General features: G+C 41.4%; 1 protein-coding gene across 2 annotated transcripts in view; it reads right to left on the reverse strand.

The window, feature by feature from the left end:
- Positions 1–1,702: 1,702 nt before the first annotated feature.
- Positions 1,703–20,385, reverse strand: part of LOC135263138 (connector enhancer of kinase suppressor of ras 2-like) — a 56,912-nt gene continuing 38,229 nt past the window's right edge. For both annotated transcript variants that reach the window (XM_064350800.1, XM_064350799.1), the window contains exons 12-22: positions 20,082–20,171; positions 16,579–16,781; positions 12,805–12,850; positions 12,032–12,204; positions 10,545–10,618; positions 10,175–10,246; positions 8,494–8,561; positions 8,296–8,396; positions 6,191–6,686; positions 5,137–5,336; positions 1,703–3,808 (exon numbers count right to left, since the gene is read on the reverse strand). In XM_064350800.1, the coding sequence (XP_064206870.1) occupies positions 3,767–3,808; positions 5,137–5,336; positions 6,191–6,686; positions 8,296–8,396; positions 8,494–8,561; positions 10,175–10,246; positions 10,545–10,618; positions 12,032–12,204; positions 12,805–12,850; positions 16,579–16,781; positions 20,082–20,171 (1,565 nt within the window). In that variant the 3' untranslated portion in view covers positions 1,703–3,766. The remainder of the gene's footprint in view (positions 3,809–5,136; positions 5,337–6,190; positions 6,687–8,295; positions 8,397–8,493; positions 8,562–10,174; positions 10,247–10,544; positions 10,619–12,031; positions 12,205–12,804; positions 12,851–16,578; positions 16,782–20,081; positions 20,172–20,385) is intronic.

The raw sequence follows: 20,385 nt of genomic DNA on the forward strand, positions 1-20,385 counted from the left end.
TGTTGAGGTTGAGCTTCAGATGGTGGCTGGCCATCCAGGTGGAGATGTCAGCCAGGCAGGAAGATATCTTATCATTGACCTGTGTGGCCGAGGGGGGGGAAGAGAAGAAGAGTTGTGTGTCATCTGCATAACAATGGTAGGAGAAGCCATGTGAATTAATAACTGAGCGTATTACTTAATTATTATTACCAAAAAAAATGTTGAACTTTCAAAACAATATGGCCACCATATGCAACATTTTAATAAAAAAGCTGTCAGTTGTAGCTACTTTCTAGGGTCGTCACGACACTCGGCATACATATGTAGTGACTGATTCTGAGGCAGCTTGCCAAATTTTGGTGACCTTTTGCTGATAGGTGGCACTGTAAGAGGGAAATAAATTAAAAAAGCCTTTAACTCCTCAAATGCATGATCAATCAAGTTGAATCTTTGTATACTATGTCTTTGTGTCAGTCTGCCATTGGATGTACAATAATAAAGCCATCTCTGAAAAAATACGGCCACCATCAGCCAATCAGTTGTCAGTGGGCATGTGGCAGGCTCAGCAATGGCTGATCATCAAGGAACTCTGTGTATGTTGACTTCTAAGCTAGGGAATACCATGAGACTGATTTTTTAAATCTTTTTTTTTTTTTACCATTCACCCAACGTGTCCTTACAACTTAAGAATTTGTAATTGCCACATACAGCTTGGACCCTTTTAATTACCGCTTGCAGTTTATTGTTTTTTTTAATTATTACTGTGAGGTTTGATCAGATTTAGAAAAAAAACACATAAAAATGTGTATATGTAGGGTTCAATTTTAACTGTCTCTGGACTTTGAACATTCCTTTGCCTGCTCACCAGTGGAGTCATAAATATCACAGGCTCTACATACAGCTGGAAAGACAATTTTCCCATGGCCTAGAAATTGCCATGGGACAGTCTCATGACCCCCACCCAATACTCATTCAAACCCCCAAGGTTTATGATGGTCATCCCTCGTTCAAACAACGGGAACCTTGGCTGACTAATACCCACATTATGTACAAAAAAAAAAGCATTATATGGAGGTGCACTTAAATAACTGGACAATATGATAAATGTGGTGGACTATGAATAATATCAAAAGAAATGCAGGAGATATGTTATACAGACAGGTACACTGATCCCAAGTATGTATGGAGGGGAAAGTAAAATATATTTATTTATAGACAGATATTTACGTCTACATAAGTGTCTGGATGATAGAAAGACCACCACCTTGGACCTAACTGACTCTAAATCAGGGATTGTTAACACTTGTTCTGAAGGGCCACAGGGCATGCTGGTTTACAGTTATTCAGTACTTGATCAATTATAGTGGTGGATTGAACACACCACACCTGATTTCTTATATCTAAACCAGCTGCTGATTGCTTAACGTGAAAGTAAAAGCAAGCATATCCTGTTTCCCTCGAGGACCAAATTATTAGAATCTTGTTCATGCTGGAAGATTGGCAGTTAATAGGTGTGAATATGGTTATCTTACCTTCGCTCAAGTACTCAGACTGACAAGCAGACTCTCATGATATATTGGATGTGTGTGTGTGTGTGTATGTGTGGTTGAGCGTATAGTGGTTTCCAGAACTCAGCATTTATACCCATTAGTGTGTGCTTCTGTTTCAAATCATAAGTGAGGTAGCTTGATCAAATCTTTTAGAATATATATATTATAGAATATAAGCATTGAACAATTTATTCATAAAACCAGGTTATTTTTGACACTGAGACATGAGCTTGAAAGCACTTCAAATTCACATAATTGTTTACAGAGAGGGAACAACATTTTCAAATATTTTATACAAAGTCAAATAATTTGCACAAAGCCAAGACAAGAAAAAGCCTGGTCAGAGACACCTGACTGAGGCTTATAAGCCTTAGAATACAAAACGACTCAGAAGCATTCAGATAAATATCTCACATACAAAAATAGACCCTTTTTTAGTTTACTTTATGTTTCAACAGCTTGATATAACTAGGTTTATTATTGCCAACTGATACCCATCTCTGTACGTGCAAGAAGGAAGAACACCAAATTTAGGAGAGAACATCACATTTTCACGAGAGCCAGATGGAGAAGAGCGACACCGACGACTCAACGCGGGTTCCCTCAGGTACGGACACACTGCACAGAGCAAACAAAATGGAAAACTGCACCTTTCCATATAAACGTTATATTAGGAAAATGACTGTATACATATTGTCAGAAAATGCATGAAGGTCATTCTTGTTTGAGTCCAAAGACTTGGTTTGACTCCTCGCCCCTCAGAATGTTGACTGGGAAGGACCTGGAAGATGAACGGACCACAGAAATGATCCATTTTGACATGCTTTACCTGTAGGGATGTATTTGAATGAGTTTCATCTCTCGTTACCTCTCGTTAGGTATACCTTACTGTTTCTTAAACCAATTATTGTTTTTAAAAACAATTACAGATCACCTAGATAAGCAGAGGTGGGCAAAGTCATTCATTGAGGGCTGGAGTACATGCAGGTTTTTGCTTTCACCAATTAACCTGGCTCAGTTAGCTAATTATATACACCAACGGCAGTTCAGTCATAGATTAGATCACAGTAAAACATCTGATATACAGCTATCAGCAGTGACTCATGGGTTTATCAAGAATTTCAGCTAAAGCGTCAGATCACATGAATGATCTGGCTGATTAAATAATTAAGAGCAGAAGCTGGCACGAAATCCAGAAACTGATACAGCCCTCCATGCCCATCCCTACATTACAGAGACTCCAGAAAGCTTGTAATATTGTTCAATAATAATAGTGACAATATACAACAACAACTGTTATGATGTCTGGATTTACTGAGGAATGTTGTGTGCAAAGCACTGTTAAATATAACAGCAATGTCAGTGGCAGGTCAGAGCCTGATGTTTCCTGCTGGAGTACCAGCCTTGAAAAAGAATCCAGGAATGGGAAACACTCTGGGGCTTCTGATTGCTTGAGAGAGGTACATCTATAGACTTTTCTACAAGACAGGAGTGGTCTGAACACTGCACTGTCTGACATGGGGACAATTCACCACTATGATTTTCCTCTCATGGGACGTCTTATGAATGGTTCTAAATATGAATATGGAAACAATATTTTCATAGCGGGATTCTGAGTTCTAACACTCCCCTAGATATGAACAATTTTAATCAGATTTGAAAAATCTATAACTGCTGTACGGTAAAACAAAACAAAAAAAAACAAAAAAAAACAGTGGTTTGATTTGCATTTCATATGAAGGCACTGTCAAATTTGAAAATGTAATTTAAAGATGGGATGAGACTTTGCTGTTTGAATGTCACAAGGGCCCTCCATATAGGGAGTTATTATATCTTCTGTCTCCCAGGCAAGAGAGTGGCCCCTGTGTAGCTGTGCAAATGTGTATTCAATGTTTAAAAATTTGCTGTTAATCTCAGCACTGGCTGCAACATTATCATGTTGGGATATACAGGACAAAATAAGAAAAAGGAAATGTTTCAGTCAGGAGGCTGAGAGACCCGTGAGGCATGGGAGTGTGTGACATTCTCACACACGCACACACACACACACACACACACACACGCACACGCACACGCACACGCACACGTTGGACAGAGGGGCAGAGACTGCTTCATAATATCACTGTCTCTCTGTGCTGTTCCATCAAGGTGCGCTTCTGGGGCAGAAATGTGGAAGGCCAGTAGTACAATCACTCCCTTGGGACCATGCACCAGTGAAATTTCCCCACAGGTTTGTTTCAGTATCTGGACGGGGGCTCCGCGTCGGGGAGCTGTACATCCTGCAAAAAGAAGTGAGAACATGTAAGAGGTGAGAGACTAAAGAGGCATAAACAAGCATGAATTTACAAGCAGCTCAATGACTGGGTTCTAGACAAAGTTATAACCCCACTGGAGGGCATTTAGGTTAATTAAAAAAGCAAGTTTAGTGTTCTTAATATTTCTCTGTATTCCACATTAATAAATAATAATAATACATTTATTTTATGTAGCGCTTTTCATGGTACATACAATACATGACACATACATACAATGAATCAAAATTTATGAATTAACATTCTGTACACCACTCATCCAACAGCTTTTCAGTAAGACCTACCAAGTTTGGCTAGTAGTTCACCTAGTTGCTTGTGCTTTTTGTGCAAATAGCACACATTTTTTTAGATGATCACAATTTCACATCAGATAATTTCCCACTGATTAACACGTTCGGAATGTGAGCAACACACTTGCAGATGCAAACTACACTCTTATCTGTTCAAAATATGTGACTTTGAGTGAAGAAGATTTGTTTTTGTGGTGTACATTATGTGTTCAAAACATTATCCAAAATGTGAAATTTGAAGAGGTTTTGGGACACTGCTTTTAGTTATCTACACAATTTCTTTTGTAGTAGTGGGAAAGAGGTTGGGGGTGAATCCATTTGATGCTAGCTCGTGAATTTTGTGCAATAAACAGTGCAGTTCCATTTTTATGTACATTTTGGGTATACCAGGAATAATTCTTATTTCCTCAGTTTTGATACATAGTTTTGATGGCACACTTCAAGTAATGCCATAAGCTCTCTGCTGTGTTGCCACAAAATTATAAGGCTTTATTTAAGAGTAGTACACCCAGGTGAAAAATGCCTTAATAAATGCTTCAGGAGAAAGTGTTAATACATGCACAACTGTGAGACATGCATAGCATTTACACAGGCACACACATGAGTGTACACATACACCTGCATGAACAACAATGAATTGTGGGTTTTAGTAACTTAATTGTGATAATCAGGTTTGGCCACATGGTGGGAGTCTTCAGCTGAAACCATACCCTTCAAATGTCCAAACAGGGTTGAACAAACAAAGAAAGAAAAACAAAAAAAACCCCAAAAAATCTGTACATCTGTACATCTTTCACACACACATACACACACACAAGGGGCTGACACAATTTATAAACGCCATCTTTGTAAACTTTTCAACCGACGGGGACATGAAAATGAGAAACCTAAAGCTGGAGGAGTTTTGGTTTGAGGCCCATGTGGAGGAGACATAAGGGTAGGGGCCATGTTCTGAGATCAGCAGAGACCCACCAATTAAACAAACAGATAAACGAACAGACATACCTTGAGCGTACTCTGAAGGATTTGCAGGCGGTGAAGCTTGTCGTTGAGCTGTTGATTGTTACAGCGTCGGACAAAGGACCGCTTGTACTCCAGTTTGGTAGACAGTCTGCGCTCGCCCATAGGGGACAGGTTCGCCCGCTCCAGGGCTCTGTACAGGTCTTGAAGGGAGTCTGCATGTTGTCTGTTCTGCTGCTCAACACCTGAGGGGGGAGCCAGAGAGGAAGGTTTAGAAAGGATTTTGCTATTCTTAACCTCCCCTCTTCTAACTGTTTTGCATATAATAACCACTAAGCCACAAACCATTGAATTCACTCAAGTTGCAGAACGTACAATCAACCAAACCGTGTTGTAAATGAGGGGAAATATTCCACGAGGGACAGGTTTTAATTAAGTATCAGCCACGGAGCAGGAGGAACAGACATATCGGATTGATAGCCATTCAGAAACTCAAGTCTTTTTTCTCTCCTCAGTTAGCTCTCCTCCTCTAAATTGCCTACAAAAGTCAATTACATTTTCAATTTACAGTTTCATTAAAGCTCCAGATCAGATTCTATGTGGAAATAATTTTACTGAAAGCATTTCAAAGATACATTTGCTTAGATCTCGTAACTGGAATCTGAAATAATGAAGTCTGGTCAAATGTATCATGAAAAACAGGGCTTCATATGCCCTAAGCTGAATCTTGGAACGTAAAAAACAGATGCTGTCTGGCTTCATTTGCACTCCTCTCCGAGTGTATGTGTGTGCTTGTATACATGAACTGTATGTGTTGAAATGTTTGTGTGTTCTGCACAATGTACACTATTTAATTAGGATTCGTTTTCATTATAATGATAGATAAATAAGATTAATAGATAAATTATCAGGATGAGGTCTGTCATTCACAGACAGCCATCTCAATCTGGGCAGAGGACAGCAATCAGAGCGATGTCACGCACTGCAGATGTGGCTGCAGGCAAGACAAAGCACCTGGGCTGCATAAGCATAGCCAGCGGTAGCTCTAGGTTGTGCATCCGAGGGTCAGCAGAGCCAATCCTTTCTGTTAGCCTCTCACCTCTGTCCCGGCTCTGCCCCGGCAGGTACCTGCGTGGGTCCTTGCGCGCGGAGGTGCTGGCTGAAGGTGCGAGCAGGGCATAGAGATCTCCGTCACGGGGTAGAGTGAAGCTTCGGGGCTTCTCCCCACCCCCCAACAGCTCACGCACCCTCTGGCCCTCGGCCACGGGGAGGGGGCCGTAGTGGTCCTGCAGCAGGCTGCGCTGGGCCGGGAGCGTGGACTGGCGCCGGGGCTCGGGGGACAAGCCCCCGCCCGGCTGCCGCAGAGCAGGGTCATCCGGGGGCAGCGTCTGCAGGTAGTGCAGGCCCGAGCTGGTCAGGGGCGTCTCGATCAGGTCCTGCCAGGAGCGCCGCTGGCTGGTGGAGTTGCGCGCCGGGGAGCCACCGCAGCTCCCTGGTGGGGCCTGGGGGTGGAACTCCTCCCGGGGCGAGTGGCACGTTTCCACGGAGGGCAGGCGGCCATGTTTGGGCTCCAGGTATGGGCTGTCCTCGCTCATCTGTAGGGCAGGGAGCGCAAGTTAACCTCCGCCAGCCAGGTCACCTGACCAACGCTGGCGTGATGGTCGTGTAACACTGCCCATGTGATCAGACCAGCTGCAACTTATTTTAATGGTGGGGATACCATAGGTGTGTCTGAATTCTTCCCTTTCCCCCATCACATTTAGGCACAACTGTGTGCGCTTGTGCTCTGAGGCATTGCACACTTCCATAGGACCTACCCTGCTGAGGGAGGCAGAGGAAGCTGCCATATTTTACCGGGCATTTTCAGAAGAAAACCAATCCCAATTCAAGCACTCAGGAGGAGTAGGACTGACATAATGGTCTTTGTGTCGACTTCAAATAACTGAAAAGGGTGAATGAAAATATTCTAACACATGGAGACTTTGAAGACACCCTTATTTCCAAAGAGAACTTTTTCAAACTGCTTTTTGTTAAGTAGGCTCTCGTTGCTCTAGCGCCTCCCTTCCTACCAATGGATCCTGGGCCAAGCTGAGCAGTAAAACTGCCCAGACTATAAGAGGTATTGCTGACTGGTGCTGAGCACAGAATAACATGCTGGCCGCTGAAAGTGTGTACAGCGATTGCTGCGTTTCCTGGCCTCGGGGAATTCTCAGGCAGTAGCTGGAGTAAACCTGAGCTGATACTGAGATCATCTAAGAGCGAAGACTCACAGACGCAGCTCACATTTCACCCAGCCGCATGCTTCATAAATGCCACCTTTTCATGCCCGGGCCTACTCGGGCCATTGGAGCTAAAGTGGATTATCTTGCTCTCGATTGAACAGGGGTGGGAGTCAAGGGCAGATAACTTTTTTCCAACAAGTTTTAAAAGGCCCTTTCTTTGGCATTCTTCCGGAAAGGAAATTACCCTAAAGGACCCAGAAATGACTGAGTCCCTCCCTATCTCTCTCTTTGCAATGCTCTCAGCATAGTAGACAAGAGGAGAGAGGGAGAGCGTGAACGTAATAGAGAAAGAGGGGGTTAGTCTGGGAGCGCTGTAGAGGATGAGACAGAGCAAATTAAAGCACTCATCTCACTTTGACTGGAGAAGAGCTGTCAAGTAGGATTATCCCTTTTGGTTTTTTATTTTTCTCTTCTCAACCATTTCCTGGTTTTCTCACACGTAAGCCTTATTTAACAAGGGAGAGATCAGTAAGGAGGATGTACAAGCGTAAGTACCCTCTAACAACAGCCCAGAAGAGGGGTTGATATGCAGCAGCCATTATGGTGAAAGTTGAGTAACGGCCCTGTGCTGTGTGATGACAGATCCCAACGAGTCAGCCTCCAGATATGAAGAAAATACAAAGTACAAATGGATTGGGATTCTCTATTCCCTTATTATGTGAGAGTGAATGAAGAGCTCATAATAGCCACCTTCCTCACCCCCCTACAACCCACACAGAGAAACAGACCTCCGTGACAAACTCATTGCTGCACTACTAGATTCGTTTTGGTAGCTCATAATAGTGGCTCAAGCAAAACCAAGTTTGGCGTCTCAAGTACTGAAGACTGAAGACGTCTCATTACTGAAGAACATTAACATTACTCCCATTACGTATTGAGCTTCAGGCCCTAAAAAGAAATGGAAAAAAAGATGGAGACTCACTAAGGTGGTGTGGGGGTAGGTGCCATAGGGAGGTGGGGGGCTGTCCTGTTTGGGTGTAGAAGGTGTGTCATTGTCCTCCTGCTCACTTTCACTCCAGTAATCTGCAGGATGAGAGAGAGAGAGAGAGAGCCACAGCAGTTCAGGAAGTGCAAAGCCAACCTTCACCTGCTGGGGACTGAGCCGTTTCTGTCCGCTCACCTTGGTCCTGCCTGACGACCTCTCTCTCCATGTAGCCCCCCGCTGCCATGCCAAGCCGACTCAGCCACCTGCGGGGAAACAGGAAGTGAAAGGGAGGAAGGAAGGGAAGCATCCACAATGTCCCATTCAATACGCATAACTTTGTGAACAGTGAGGCTCTACTAAAATGATGAAGATTTTAACTAGATGCTTAAAAATATACCTGATTGCATTTGGAAAGACATTTTGGGTTCGCTTCAAAGTAACACCACAATGAAAATGGTACACTAAGGCTTTAAGGCCAGGTTTCACAAAGCAGTTAACATGCAATAACTGTTTGATCATGCCTACAATGTAATCACCGCAAATTCTGCAGTTAGATTTGAGGGTGAATTTGTATGTGATTTCAAATTTAATTTGTGAAATTATGAGGCAATATCTTGTCAGATATCCTGTCATTGTTTAGATTATGGCCTTAGACAGAGAAACAGTGAATTGTATACAATTTTTATATTGTTTATATTGTATAAAATGCTGCTTCTTCTCCCCTCCAAAAACATAAAAAGAAACATGCTTGGGGCAATTAAAAGTCTTGCTGATACCCTAATCTATGAATGCAATCCATGTATCACACTGTCTGACAATAAGAGCAACCCAGATATCTGAAGTATAAGTCTCACCTTTCACTCCTCACTGTCCACCATTAAAGTCAGCCAATTAACTTAAAATAGCTGAAAGTATTATTTGCATACTAGAATTTTATGAACTTATTTCACATGAATGAATTTTTATGACAGAATTGTTGGGGAAGTGAGAATTCATTAAAAATATGTTACATTACATTACATTACAGGCATTTGGCAGACACTCTTATCCAGAGCGACGTACAACAAAGTGTATAACCATAACCAGGAACAAGTGTGTCGAAAACCCTAGAGAGAAGTACCGTTCCAAGTGCAGGGAACAACCGCATAGTTTAACTTGGACCCTGTAGGTTAATCTGATTAACACTAACACAAACAAGAACAGCAACAACGCAGTCTATGCTATGCTATGTTTATTCTCTGAAACCAGCGGTCAACGGTCAATGCCTTTGTGAAAAAGTTTTAAATTTCAAGTAAACATTAAAGTGTTTAGAAGCCCACATTACCCCTCTTAGATTAAGACATTAAGATATTTACACATCAGAATGTCTTAACTTGACTTTCACTAGATCACTACTGTGCCCTGCCTGCCGCTGCATAGTTTCGATCTAATTTAAAATCTACCAAATTACAGCCATCTTTAATGTGACTAATTCCTTTAGTGTAAGCACGGTAACAGACACTATGAATCTTAAGGAATAACATGTTGCTATTGAGACCTCACGTGTCCACTGTAAATAGTACTGCATGTCCTGGCAAGGAGTATCAGCTTGAACACTTTATATGGCAAAGCACAAAGGCCTCATTAACATGGTAATAGCACACTTGAGTAATGAACACATTTCTGGAGGGAAATGGAACAGTGCTGCATGACAATAAGGGCTTTCAATAGTGCTGAATTCAGTCATTAGGGGAAAGGCAAGAAGGTCAATGAGGTTCAAATGAAAAACCTGCGATGCTATATTTTATTCCAGACTCCAATCTATTGTGGCTCTGCCCTCTAAGCTCTGCTGTGTCTGTGTTGCCCATTCCTGTGTCCCTCCCTGGCTTAGCCTCACCTGTCCATATCATCCGTGCTGTCTGCGGCAAAATAAAAACTCTTGATCTTGGGATGGCAGGCCTTGAAAGCACTGAAATACACAGAAAGAAGAAAAAATGGTCTTAGGAATGCAAATATACACACATACATGCATGCACACACACATCCACATAGATGCAGGCATGCACTCACACACACACACATGTATGGCAGTAAACACAGCAGTCTAGCACATGAGACTCATGCAAAAGGCTGAATGCTGTAGTAATTAAGTGATTGGTGACAGTGGCAGGTGAGACAGTCTTCCTTGCTGCTGAGATGGCCCTGTCTAAGCTGTCCAGTATTCCCCGAGTGCTACTGAGACTATTTGTGCTTCTGTGTGTACTCACTACTTCTTGCGACACTCGCTGGCACGATCAATGTTGAACTCTGGGAGACTGACAAAGCCCTCAGCCTTCTCATCCTGTGGAAGAGGAGCATACAGATACTTTCACTTCACACTCATCTCTCTCATTCACACATTTTTCTCTCTTTCCTGGTCACAAATACAGAGAGAAGCCACATACCAACATAGAACAACAAAGCTTCTAGCCCCTCTAGCATCTCAGTCTAGCAGCAAATGGAATTAAATTCCCAAGAGGAATTTACCCTCCAATAATAGCCCACCAACCCCATGCCAAAGCGACTGCACCCCCAAAACTGGTGAGGTCTGCATCTATCACTCAGTACAATTCTCACTGCATTACTATTATTATTGGTGAAGATATCAACTCTGCAGGAAACTGACTCCATAATCACTCTGCTTCATCGAGTTGTCACTTCATGGACTCACCACAATTAAGCACAGCTAATCAAGCACCTCTGTGCATGTTTATTATTCTAAAAATTGTTCAATTATTTTGCAATTAAAATATCCTTAATGAGCACACAGTTTGAGTACATCTTCAGACACAAAATAAATTGTGTTTCAGAAAACCCTGTCTGCATGTGAATGCACTTTCAACACCTCTACAACCATTTGAAAAATATTAATTTTTCTGGGATAAGCATTGTTAGGTAAACGTTAAAAGGTGAAACGGTAGGCATGGTAAAATTACTAAAAAAGGTTTAAGGTGTACCTAAAGCATAGTTTATTCTCTCGCATCCATGCTAGCTATGATTAATTAACATTGTCAGCTAATTTTAAGTGGGAATTATGCTTACACTATTATAGTAATATTTGTTCATCACAACAGTAAGTTTCCATATTTCCATACAATTCTTATTAGAATTACACATGGTTTTTGGTTAGAGTGACTTCACATTCAAACACATTAAACATGGTAATTATTGATTTTAATATTTGCTATGAATTTGTTCAAACAGCAGCCTTATTGACTGTCTACATGTGTATTGTGGAATTTGTGTTGGGTGCGGTTGTCTTTCGATTAAAAAACTGAATAGCATACCACAGTAAAATAAAATGCATCTTTTTATGAGAAATATTAATATTTCACGACTAGATGCAGTTTACATTTGGGGAATGAAGACAGTAATTACTCCCCTTAGCAAATTCCTCTCAATTGCTATAACAGCACTTTCCCTGTACTCATATGCAAACAAACAAGGCCCACAGATAACATATTTGGCCATTAATTATCCAAAGCTACATATGTACACACTTTTGGATTCAAACGCGAACAATTCATCATTTCATTTCTCTGCAGAATGCTTTAATCAGCACAACAAGGAGGGCTGAACATGTGGGACAGTGGGAGATTTCAAACACTCCAGCAGTGACTTCAGTTGCGGTGATGTGCCCTGTGGTCTGAGGTAATAGACCGTAAAAAAGCAAACTCAGGTCTGGAACTGGCTAAGAATATCTGAAAGCATTCACCTCTTCATTCATATACCAATACAGGCAGGTATCCTTCAGGACGAACCAATACTTCTTCCACTTCTGAGAGAAGTAGCTCCTAGCATCCCTCTTCTTCCACAGCCAGCCCTCGCAGTCACCATGACCCAGGTCCTTACAGGAGATCCTGCGCTTACTGATGGAGGCCAAGGGCCCTAGACAGGGAGGACATGAACTGAGATCATAAAAAAGAAAGACTAGCACCCCAATCTGTAATGAGCATAGAGGGTAAAGAACCACAGCCAAAATAATTTGACAGCCGGCCCTGTGAGCATGCACCAATGTTTTTATTAATTATGGGTGGCTGTGCCAAATATAAGTAAAGGAAATGGGCTTGCAACTTCAAGATTGTAGGTTTGATTCCCAGGTGGGACCATTCAGCAAAGTGCTTTACCTGAATTGCTTCAGTAAATATCCAGCTGTACAACTACACTGTAAGTAAAATTACTGTAATCTGTGTAGTGTTAAATGTCTAAAAATTAAATTAATACAATGGTTTTTATAAAAGTTAACCCCTAAACATGCAGTCAGACGACTTCAAGCATACCCAAAGTGCTTAAACTAGCTTGCCTAAGTTTAGGAAATGTCTATAGACAGAGAACCACAGTCAGAGTTTGTTTTGAGGTAAAGGCCCTTTCAACCACCCAAGAAAATGCTAACTAATGAGATGAAACACTGATTGACACTGAAAAACTAACACTGAAAAACTGACCAACACTGAAACACTTACTGACACAAAACAATATGGTTCTCACCTTTGTTCTTCTTGGACCGTGACAGCAGTGAAGACCGATGAAATGTCTGTAACAGAAAACATGCGTGACCAAAGGATCTTTTCGCAAACAGTCTGAAACCCTGTGGCTAGACAGTACATATCTTCCCAAGGAGTCAAGGCATTATGGGAACTTGTCTCTCTCAGCTGAGTTTTATTGGTGATTAGTGTGGTAGCAGTTTGAGTTGATGGAAGCCACTGTTCTACCAGTCTGAGCGTGTGAGAAGTCACTATGGCCATGCTGGTGACACCACTGAGAGAGATGTGTTTTCATCCTTCGCTCTGTATTTCCAGTTGGGGTCTGGGAATGGCCGTTTCTTCATTGAGCCATGCCAGGTAATACACCACATCTAATGATAATCACTTCTAATAAGCAATTAATTGTGCATAACATCAGGCACATATTACAGATCCCCAAAAGACAGTTAATTGATTGTAAAGCTGAATTTGCAGAACAACACCATAAATGTGATATGTTTTTTTCTTCAAATGGAATAGTTTCATAAGGCACAGAAGATGTATTGGTACCATGGGCTTGATTCACTGTTTGTAATTAAATAGAGTCCATTGTTGTAAATGATTTAAAACTCCATTACTGAAAGCCCCCTGTATAACCACATAAAGTTTAAAAGGAAAAGTAACTACACACTTGAGAGAGCCTATGGATATAATTCTGTTCACACTCTGATGAGTTTCAGAATAAGTGCTTTGAAATGCATGAATAAAGAGCCATATTTCAAAAGCTTTTGTGAGTGTGCCATTATTCTTTTTTTCAACTGAAAGTTCTAACCTTACACACTCAATACAACAACTGCGAGTGCACTAATTTTGAAAGACTTAAATGCATAACACGGCCATTCACCCAAAACATTTGAAAACACTGCTGCAGCAGCAAATGAGAACATGTATATATCTTTTAGAAAATGCTACTTTAAGAATGGTTTTGTGACTGCGTATTCATGTAACATTGGTTTTGTGATTGTATATGTTAGTGTGAGCTTCGAGTTTGTGTATATATGTGTGTGTGTGTGTGTATGTGTGTACATTATTTATAAATATGAATTTATGTGAGAGACATTGTTTTCTTGTTCAGCCAGCAAAGGTGTGATCTTGCAACCTTTATGGCATAGTATACAACTTCCTGTCAGATATCTTTAGTATTTTAGATTTAAAAGCCCCTGGCATGAAAGGGTGACTGCACACTGTGGAAATCAGCAAGACGGATAACCCTGTAATGGCCAACATCAGCTAGGTCGCTACACTGGCTTGGGGATGCACAGTTGAGTCTCTCTCTGGCTGCCTATACCGCGATTTTCCCGCATTGAAATGTCTTAGGTGAGTCGCCTGTTTTTTCAAGCCCCCTACGCCACCTATAGGAGCAATCGTGGGGGGAAAAAAAATACAAAACCCTGAAAAAAAATAGAAATGGTCTGTGTATTTATTGGTACAATTCTCTCATAAATGATACTGCATTTCAAGTTTAAGTTTTGACTGATTTCTAGTTTACGTGGAACCTTAGACACATTAAATTAACTATAGTAGAATCTGCTTAAGTGCATGAAATAATGATACAATAGACAAAGTGCCGACAACAGCATATGCCAATCTGGCAACCGCTAAAGACACGACTTTCAACAGAAACCGCCTACCTTCGCAAATTTTGGCAGTTTTGTAGCTTTATAGTGCAATTCGGTTTATTTATGAGGCATCTGCCGACATTAAATGTATATTTATAGATTATTATGCGATGTAATTGGACATAATTCCAGCAAAATATTGTAATATGTGATAATGGCTTATGCAAATATGCAATCTCTTTACAATGGAATGAATAGGAAATTGCTTTGGTTTGGCAATTCAATTAAAAATACCTGAAATATGTGATAATCCATTATGCAACTGAGTGGACTTAACTGTATTATCATTAATCTACACTGTTTTGCCTACATGTACAGATTGAACTGAGAAAAAGAAAATTCTGAAAAACTTTTATGCAGCTACAAGGTACAAGTAACACAACTGACAAAAAGGATGGTGCAAGCATTCTTTGAGTGAATGCATAAAAATAATTTAAATACATTAAAGTGGTATTTCTGTGGATTCATTAAATTAAAAGGTAAATTGTACCCTAAGATTTCAGTGACAAAACTGAAATGCATTTCAAGTCATAGAGCAATTCCAAATATCACTATTCTGGTAGAATGACCCCTGTGTTCATTCTTCAGTATAAGCTATATTTCCCCCAGGTTCTGGCACTTACAATGTGTAACCATTCAATAAATATTTTAATTGTTCCAATTTGTCATTTTCTGCCACATGTTTCTTTTTTTAATAGCATAATGTATTGTGGTAGTCTCTTAAAAGACTTTACAGAACTTAATATAGCTAAATACAGGGAGACAACGCATTAACTTGACAGTGGCAGTAAAGCCGGACCCATCGCAGTCCCCGTCACGCAAAGTCAACACCTAAGCCCTTTTTTTTTTGAGCCAGGAAAATACCCGCTATATATAGAGCCCCGCTCGGCAGGACAGGCAGAGCCTGCTGAGCAGTGATGTACAGCGCTGATCTGTCTGTACGGCAGGGAAGGGATGACACACAGAGACTCAGCTCTGCAGGAGGACAGGGACGGAAAGAGGAAGACAGAGAGAAGCGCCGGCTTCCGCGTCGCGTTCTTCCAGATGGTGGGATAGCGTGTCCCAGTTCCGGTGCGGAACTTGCTGTTTGCAATCAGAGCGGTTGATCAAACCCAAGGTTGCAGCAGTCCGTAAGCAGACCCGTGGGAAGCAGTTCTACTTCATACACTCACACACCCCGAGTTCTTACATTTTCTCTGAATCACGTGCACATGCATACATACTGTACATGCACACGCATCCACATAATATATGTCTGCTCACGCCCCTAAAAACACAGAATGTCACCATCCCACAAATCAGCCATCTGGGCTGAGACTGATCTGTTCAGCGACACAAAAGGCACAGGTTAGCTAGATTGACACACCCTTACATTCCTCACATCTATTTGTCATCTAGCAAATGGATCTGTTGCACTGACACCTGGGAGCTACAGTGTGCTTATCTGCAGTGATAAATGACGACAGAGGATTTATGATAAGTAATGAGAGGTTACAGAGTGAGCACTTTTGTGTCTGCTATGAATGACTAGTAACACTGTGCAGGAATTTGTGATGAATGCTTCAACTGTATCTGTATACTGATAATATATTGGAATCATTCATGGTGCTACTGTTTTGGTAATCAGTGATAATCAGCTATTTTAGCCAGCAGCTCTATGACTATGACCCTGCTCCTGCTGAATGGCTGAAGCTGAACAGAAGAGAACTTAGTTAGCATTTAGATGGGAGAACTCCTCAGAAAACAAAGTTACTGCTGTAAGTCGTGTTGGATGGGCCAGCAGGGGACGAGCCTCCCTCTGATCAAATAAACCCGCTCATCACTGTGAAGAGTTTCGAATGTGAGAAAGGCACTATATAAACACAAGCCTTCATTATCATTAGTGATAAGTGACTGTTTTCGTACTTAGGGATGAATGGTTTCATCGTATCTGTGTTAAATGATGACATAATGGAACCATTCATATAATATGATATAAGATGAGTGGTTGTGGCTAGGTTAATGTGTGCTATCTCTGACTGGTAACGGTGAGAGGTTAGCGATCGGTGGTTCCATCGTGGAGTAGCCCCTGAAATAGGCTGCGCAAGAGAGGTGCTGTGCGTGCTGTGGTGGACACTCACGTGGTAGAGAGAGCTGGATTCAGAGCTGGGGGTGGACATGGACTCCTGTCTCAGCATCTCCATCTGCAAGGAGGGCAGCTGGGAGTAGTGGCTGGGGCTGGCACCCCGATCCCCCTTCCTCCGGGACCGCTTACTGCTTCGCCCCGTAAAGTGCTCTTCAGTGGGAGCCTTGTCCACACTCACATAACGCAGAAGGGAGTTCTCTGAGGGGGACGCAGGAAGCACGGTTACCTCAGAGACAGGAAAAGCTGCCAATACAGAGCATATAAGCACTTATCATGGGACATACTTTCATCACAGGAAATTCCAGTGATCTGTGCAGCATGCTGCCTACCTTGAGAGAAATGCAGAATATAAAATGATTCAGTTGTGTGTGATTTTGTATTAACTTTCACAATTAATTTGTGTATAAGAATAAATGTTTTTTGTCATACAGCAATAATGAGCACTGAGAAATGTGGATTGGAAAGAAATGGACATGAGTTCTGTGCCTCTCCATTAGCATTTCTGCATTATTTCGCTCTGTACACGTGTGATAATTGCACTGAGTGAAATCAAGCGACTTTATGAAGACAGTAATTCCCTGTGCCTCCCCTGCCTTTTCTCATGTCCGTAGGAAACGCTCATGACAGGACATAATACCCTCATGGAAAATGTGTCCATTAAAGGGACATACTGTACCCACATAACAGGAAACACTCATGACAGGACATCACAGGACATGTAGACTATAGGCAAAAGGCAAGCCTAGATGTACTAATCACCCGGTACTTCATATTCATAAACACTTATGTTTGTACACCCTCCTCACAGGAAACACTCCCATCTCAGGAGACAGGGCACACACTCTCCACAGGAGACATCTCTCTATTTGTATTTTCATGCAGGACTAAGTAGAACAAGACTGACCCAGTGACCATTATCTAATATGGCCAACAAACAAGACAGCCCTGGTCACAATTTCACTTGTGTTACACATCTTTTGGTTGTCAAAAAATCTGCAAGATACAGGGTTTAAACCCACTTATGTTCATTTAAGAAATAAAAAGAAAAGGCTCCCTTCAGACTCTGTCCTAATTAAGCAAATTGTCCTCAAGGACTCCTAACACCACAGAGAATATCAGAGCATCTGTCAGGGTAAATAAATAAAACCACTGAAACACTTCCTGCTGTTCTCACTTCCTTGTTCACACTGAGATGTGAGATGCTTGGAGAATTGCTCCATTACAACAGAGCGCATTCAAACTTTTGGATAATGACCTCAGAATATTTCAGTATTTATAGGAACAGAGAAAGTGAGAAAGAAATTAAGTGGGAGAGAAAAAGCACAAGAGAAGCATAGAGCAGTGTAGTGAGAGAGGAATTAGGGAGAGAGGGGTACGCAACAGTAAATTCATTTTTAAAAGTATTTGAATTTGAATGCGCATATTTAATGTGCTCTGGAGTCTGGACATCTCTCCTCAACCTACAAGTAAAATATTGTGCATTTCATTTCTTTAATCTTGTTATTGCTTCTTCCTTCTGGGAAGGCTGGTACTCATCCCCGCTAACAGACATCCAGGTCAACAATTCATACGATATGATGCATAGCCATTTTCAGGAGCATATCAGTCGGAGAATTCTACAGCAAATTTACTCCATCTGAGCCCTCTATGGACAGGTGCAGAATACGTTCTTTCATACACCTGATACTTCTTTACACAAATCATTCAGGGAAAAGTAAACCAATCCCGGAGCAGTTCTGTTGGGTAGAATTGGGTAGAATCTGGGAGTATATGACTAGGCAGCGCTTAGCGAGAGTGCCCACTGCGGAGTGGAGCCATACATTTTAAATGTCATGCAGGGCTGATATCTCCATCTCTTTGGGGAGTTTTAAAAACAGCCATCCTGAGAGAATGAGAGCCATTACTGCACTATTATCAAATTATTTGTTTCCCTTGGTAAAACTGGAACCAGAAACAGATGAGCTACCCGCCAGATAAACTGCTGATCCCAATCCAGATATGAAATGCTAAGACACAATGATCAGAGCACTACGAGTGACACTGTTGGACATGGAACAACAGAGTCGATATGTCAGAGAGGGAGAGAGATGAAGAGCAAGTGCATGGTTCGAGAGAAGGGAGATGAAGGTGAAGTGCCCTGATGACTTGAGGAGAGGACAGCTGTCAAGGCTGTCAGTGATGACCAAAGAGCTGAAAGACCTATAGGCAGCTATGCCATCTACAGAGACTCTGGGACACTGGAGGCTGGGATGACTTCACTGTGCGCAGGGATATACAATTACTACAATGGTCACACCCCTTTAGAGTGACAGTACAATCGATATGAGAAACTTGATGCAGATTGACTCTTCTAAACAAAGCCAAATGAAATTCGATATACAGTCTTCCCCCCAGCACTATTAAGCCAAGGCCCAAATTGATAGGAACTGCAAACACTTCAACCACAGAATTTAATTAATTTGGGGATTTTGAATTTTAGTTTTTTCCACCCTGTTTGCTAACATACTGTATATATTCAGTAGCACTCTATTAGTGTAAAGCTTTGTCATTGATGTAGGGTTGGTCAGATTTTTACCATTATTAAACACGTTTGTTTTAGGAAATAATGGGAGAAAAGAAAAGGTAAAGAACCATGAAGCATGAAGATTTTGTAACAAATAATTGACAAAAATAAATAAAACATGTATTTACTCAGCAAAAGATGTATATGTAAGATGGCATTATACTGTATAACAGCAAGTAAATCATCCTCAAAATTCAAATTTACAGTATGTAATAGTTATAAAACAGTATTTAGTACATTATTTAAGTTCTGTTCATATCTAATGTTAAGGTTAAAGTGTAACAAAAAATACATAATATATAGATTTTTTAAAAAGAAAACTTTTGATGTTCCTAACAATACAATTAGGATAAATTCCATAAAAACATCATCCTACAACGTCATACCCAACAGCGTGACTAGCATATTTTCCGGGGTAGAAACTGTCACTTGACAGCAATGCAACTGATTATAGAGCACAAGCTAATTGCTGTTTGGCTCCATTCAGGATGTCAGAAGGTAGACTGAGGCAAAGGCTGCTTTGATTTATAGGTCTGTGCCAGAGCGTGGCTCTGCCACTAATAATGAAGGACAGGGAGAGACACGCACACTGAAAAGAAAAAAAAAGAGGAGTAATATATAGAGAGAAAATATGTGCAGGATGACAGAGGAGTTTTAAGCGGCAAATTGAACATTAAAGGGAAAAGGACAGGTTTACAAGGGAAAGGGAGAGGTTTACATAGGATTTGGTACATATGCCATACTGTTTCTTCCCTCTTAGCCCAGCTAACAGTGAGCAACACGTGATGTCATGACTGAACCAAATTACACCACCGCAGGAGATAATTAGAGGAGAAGAAAGTGCAGATGATCATTTTCCTCTCCCTCACCCTGCCTTAATTCCTTTCTTCCCTCCTTTCCCTCCTTCTCTTTTTCCCTCCCCCCAACGCACTCACCTCTCCTGCTTTCTCTTCTCGGCTTGGCAGGATCCTCATAGTCTCCCACCCATTTGTACTCTACAGGCATGGAGATAGGCCTCAGTCTGCCTGAGTGAAGAGCACACCCACACACACTCACTAAAAATATGGCGGAGAACGCCTTCACACAGCACACACGTGTGTGTCCAGCCGTGTACATTTAAAACATTTCATAGTTTATACATGAATAAAGGTATATAGTTTCGTGATTATTTGTTTATCATAATCCATAAAACTCAGATACACACACACGCACAATGCATGTCTGCACATAAAGACACAC

The sequence above is a fragment of the Anguilla rostrata genome, chromosome 9, assembly GCF_018555375.3.
Source record: "Anguilla rostrata isolate EN2019 chromosome 9, ASM1855537v3, whole genome shotgun sequence".
NCBI lineage: Eukaryota > Metazoa > Chordata > Actinopteri > Anguilliformes > Anguillidae > Anguilla > Anguilla rostrata.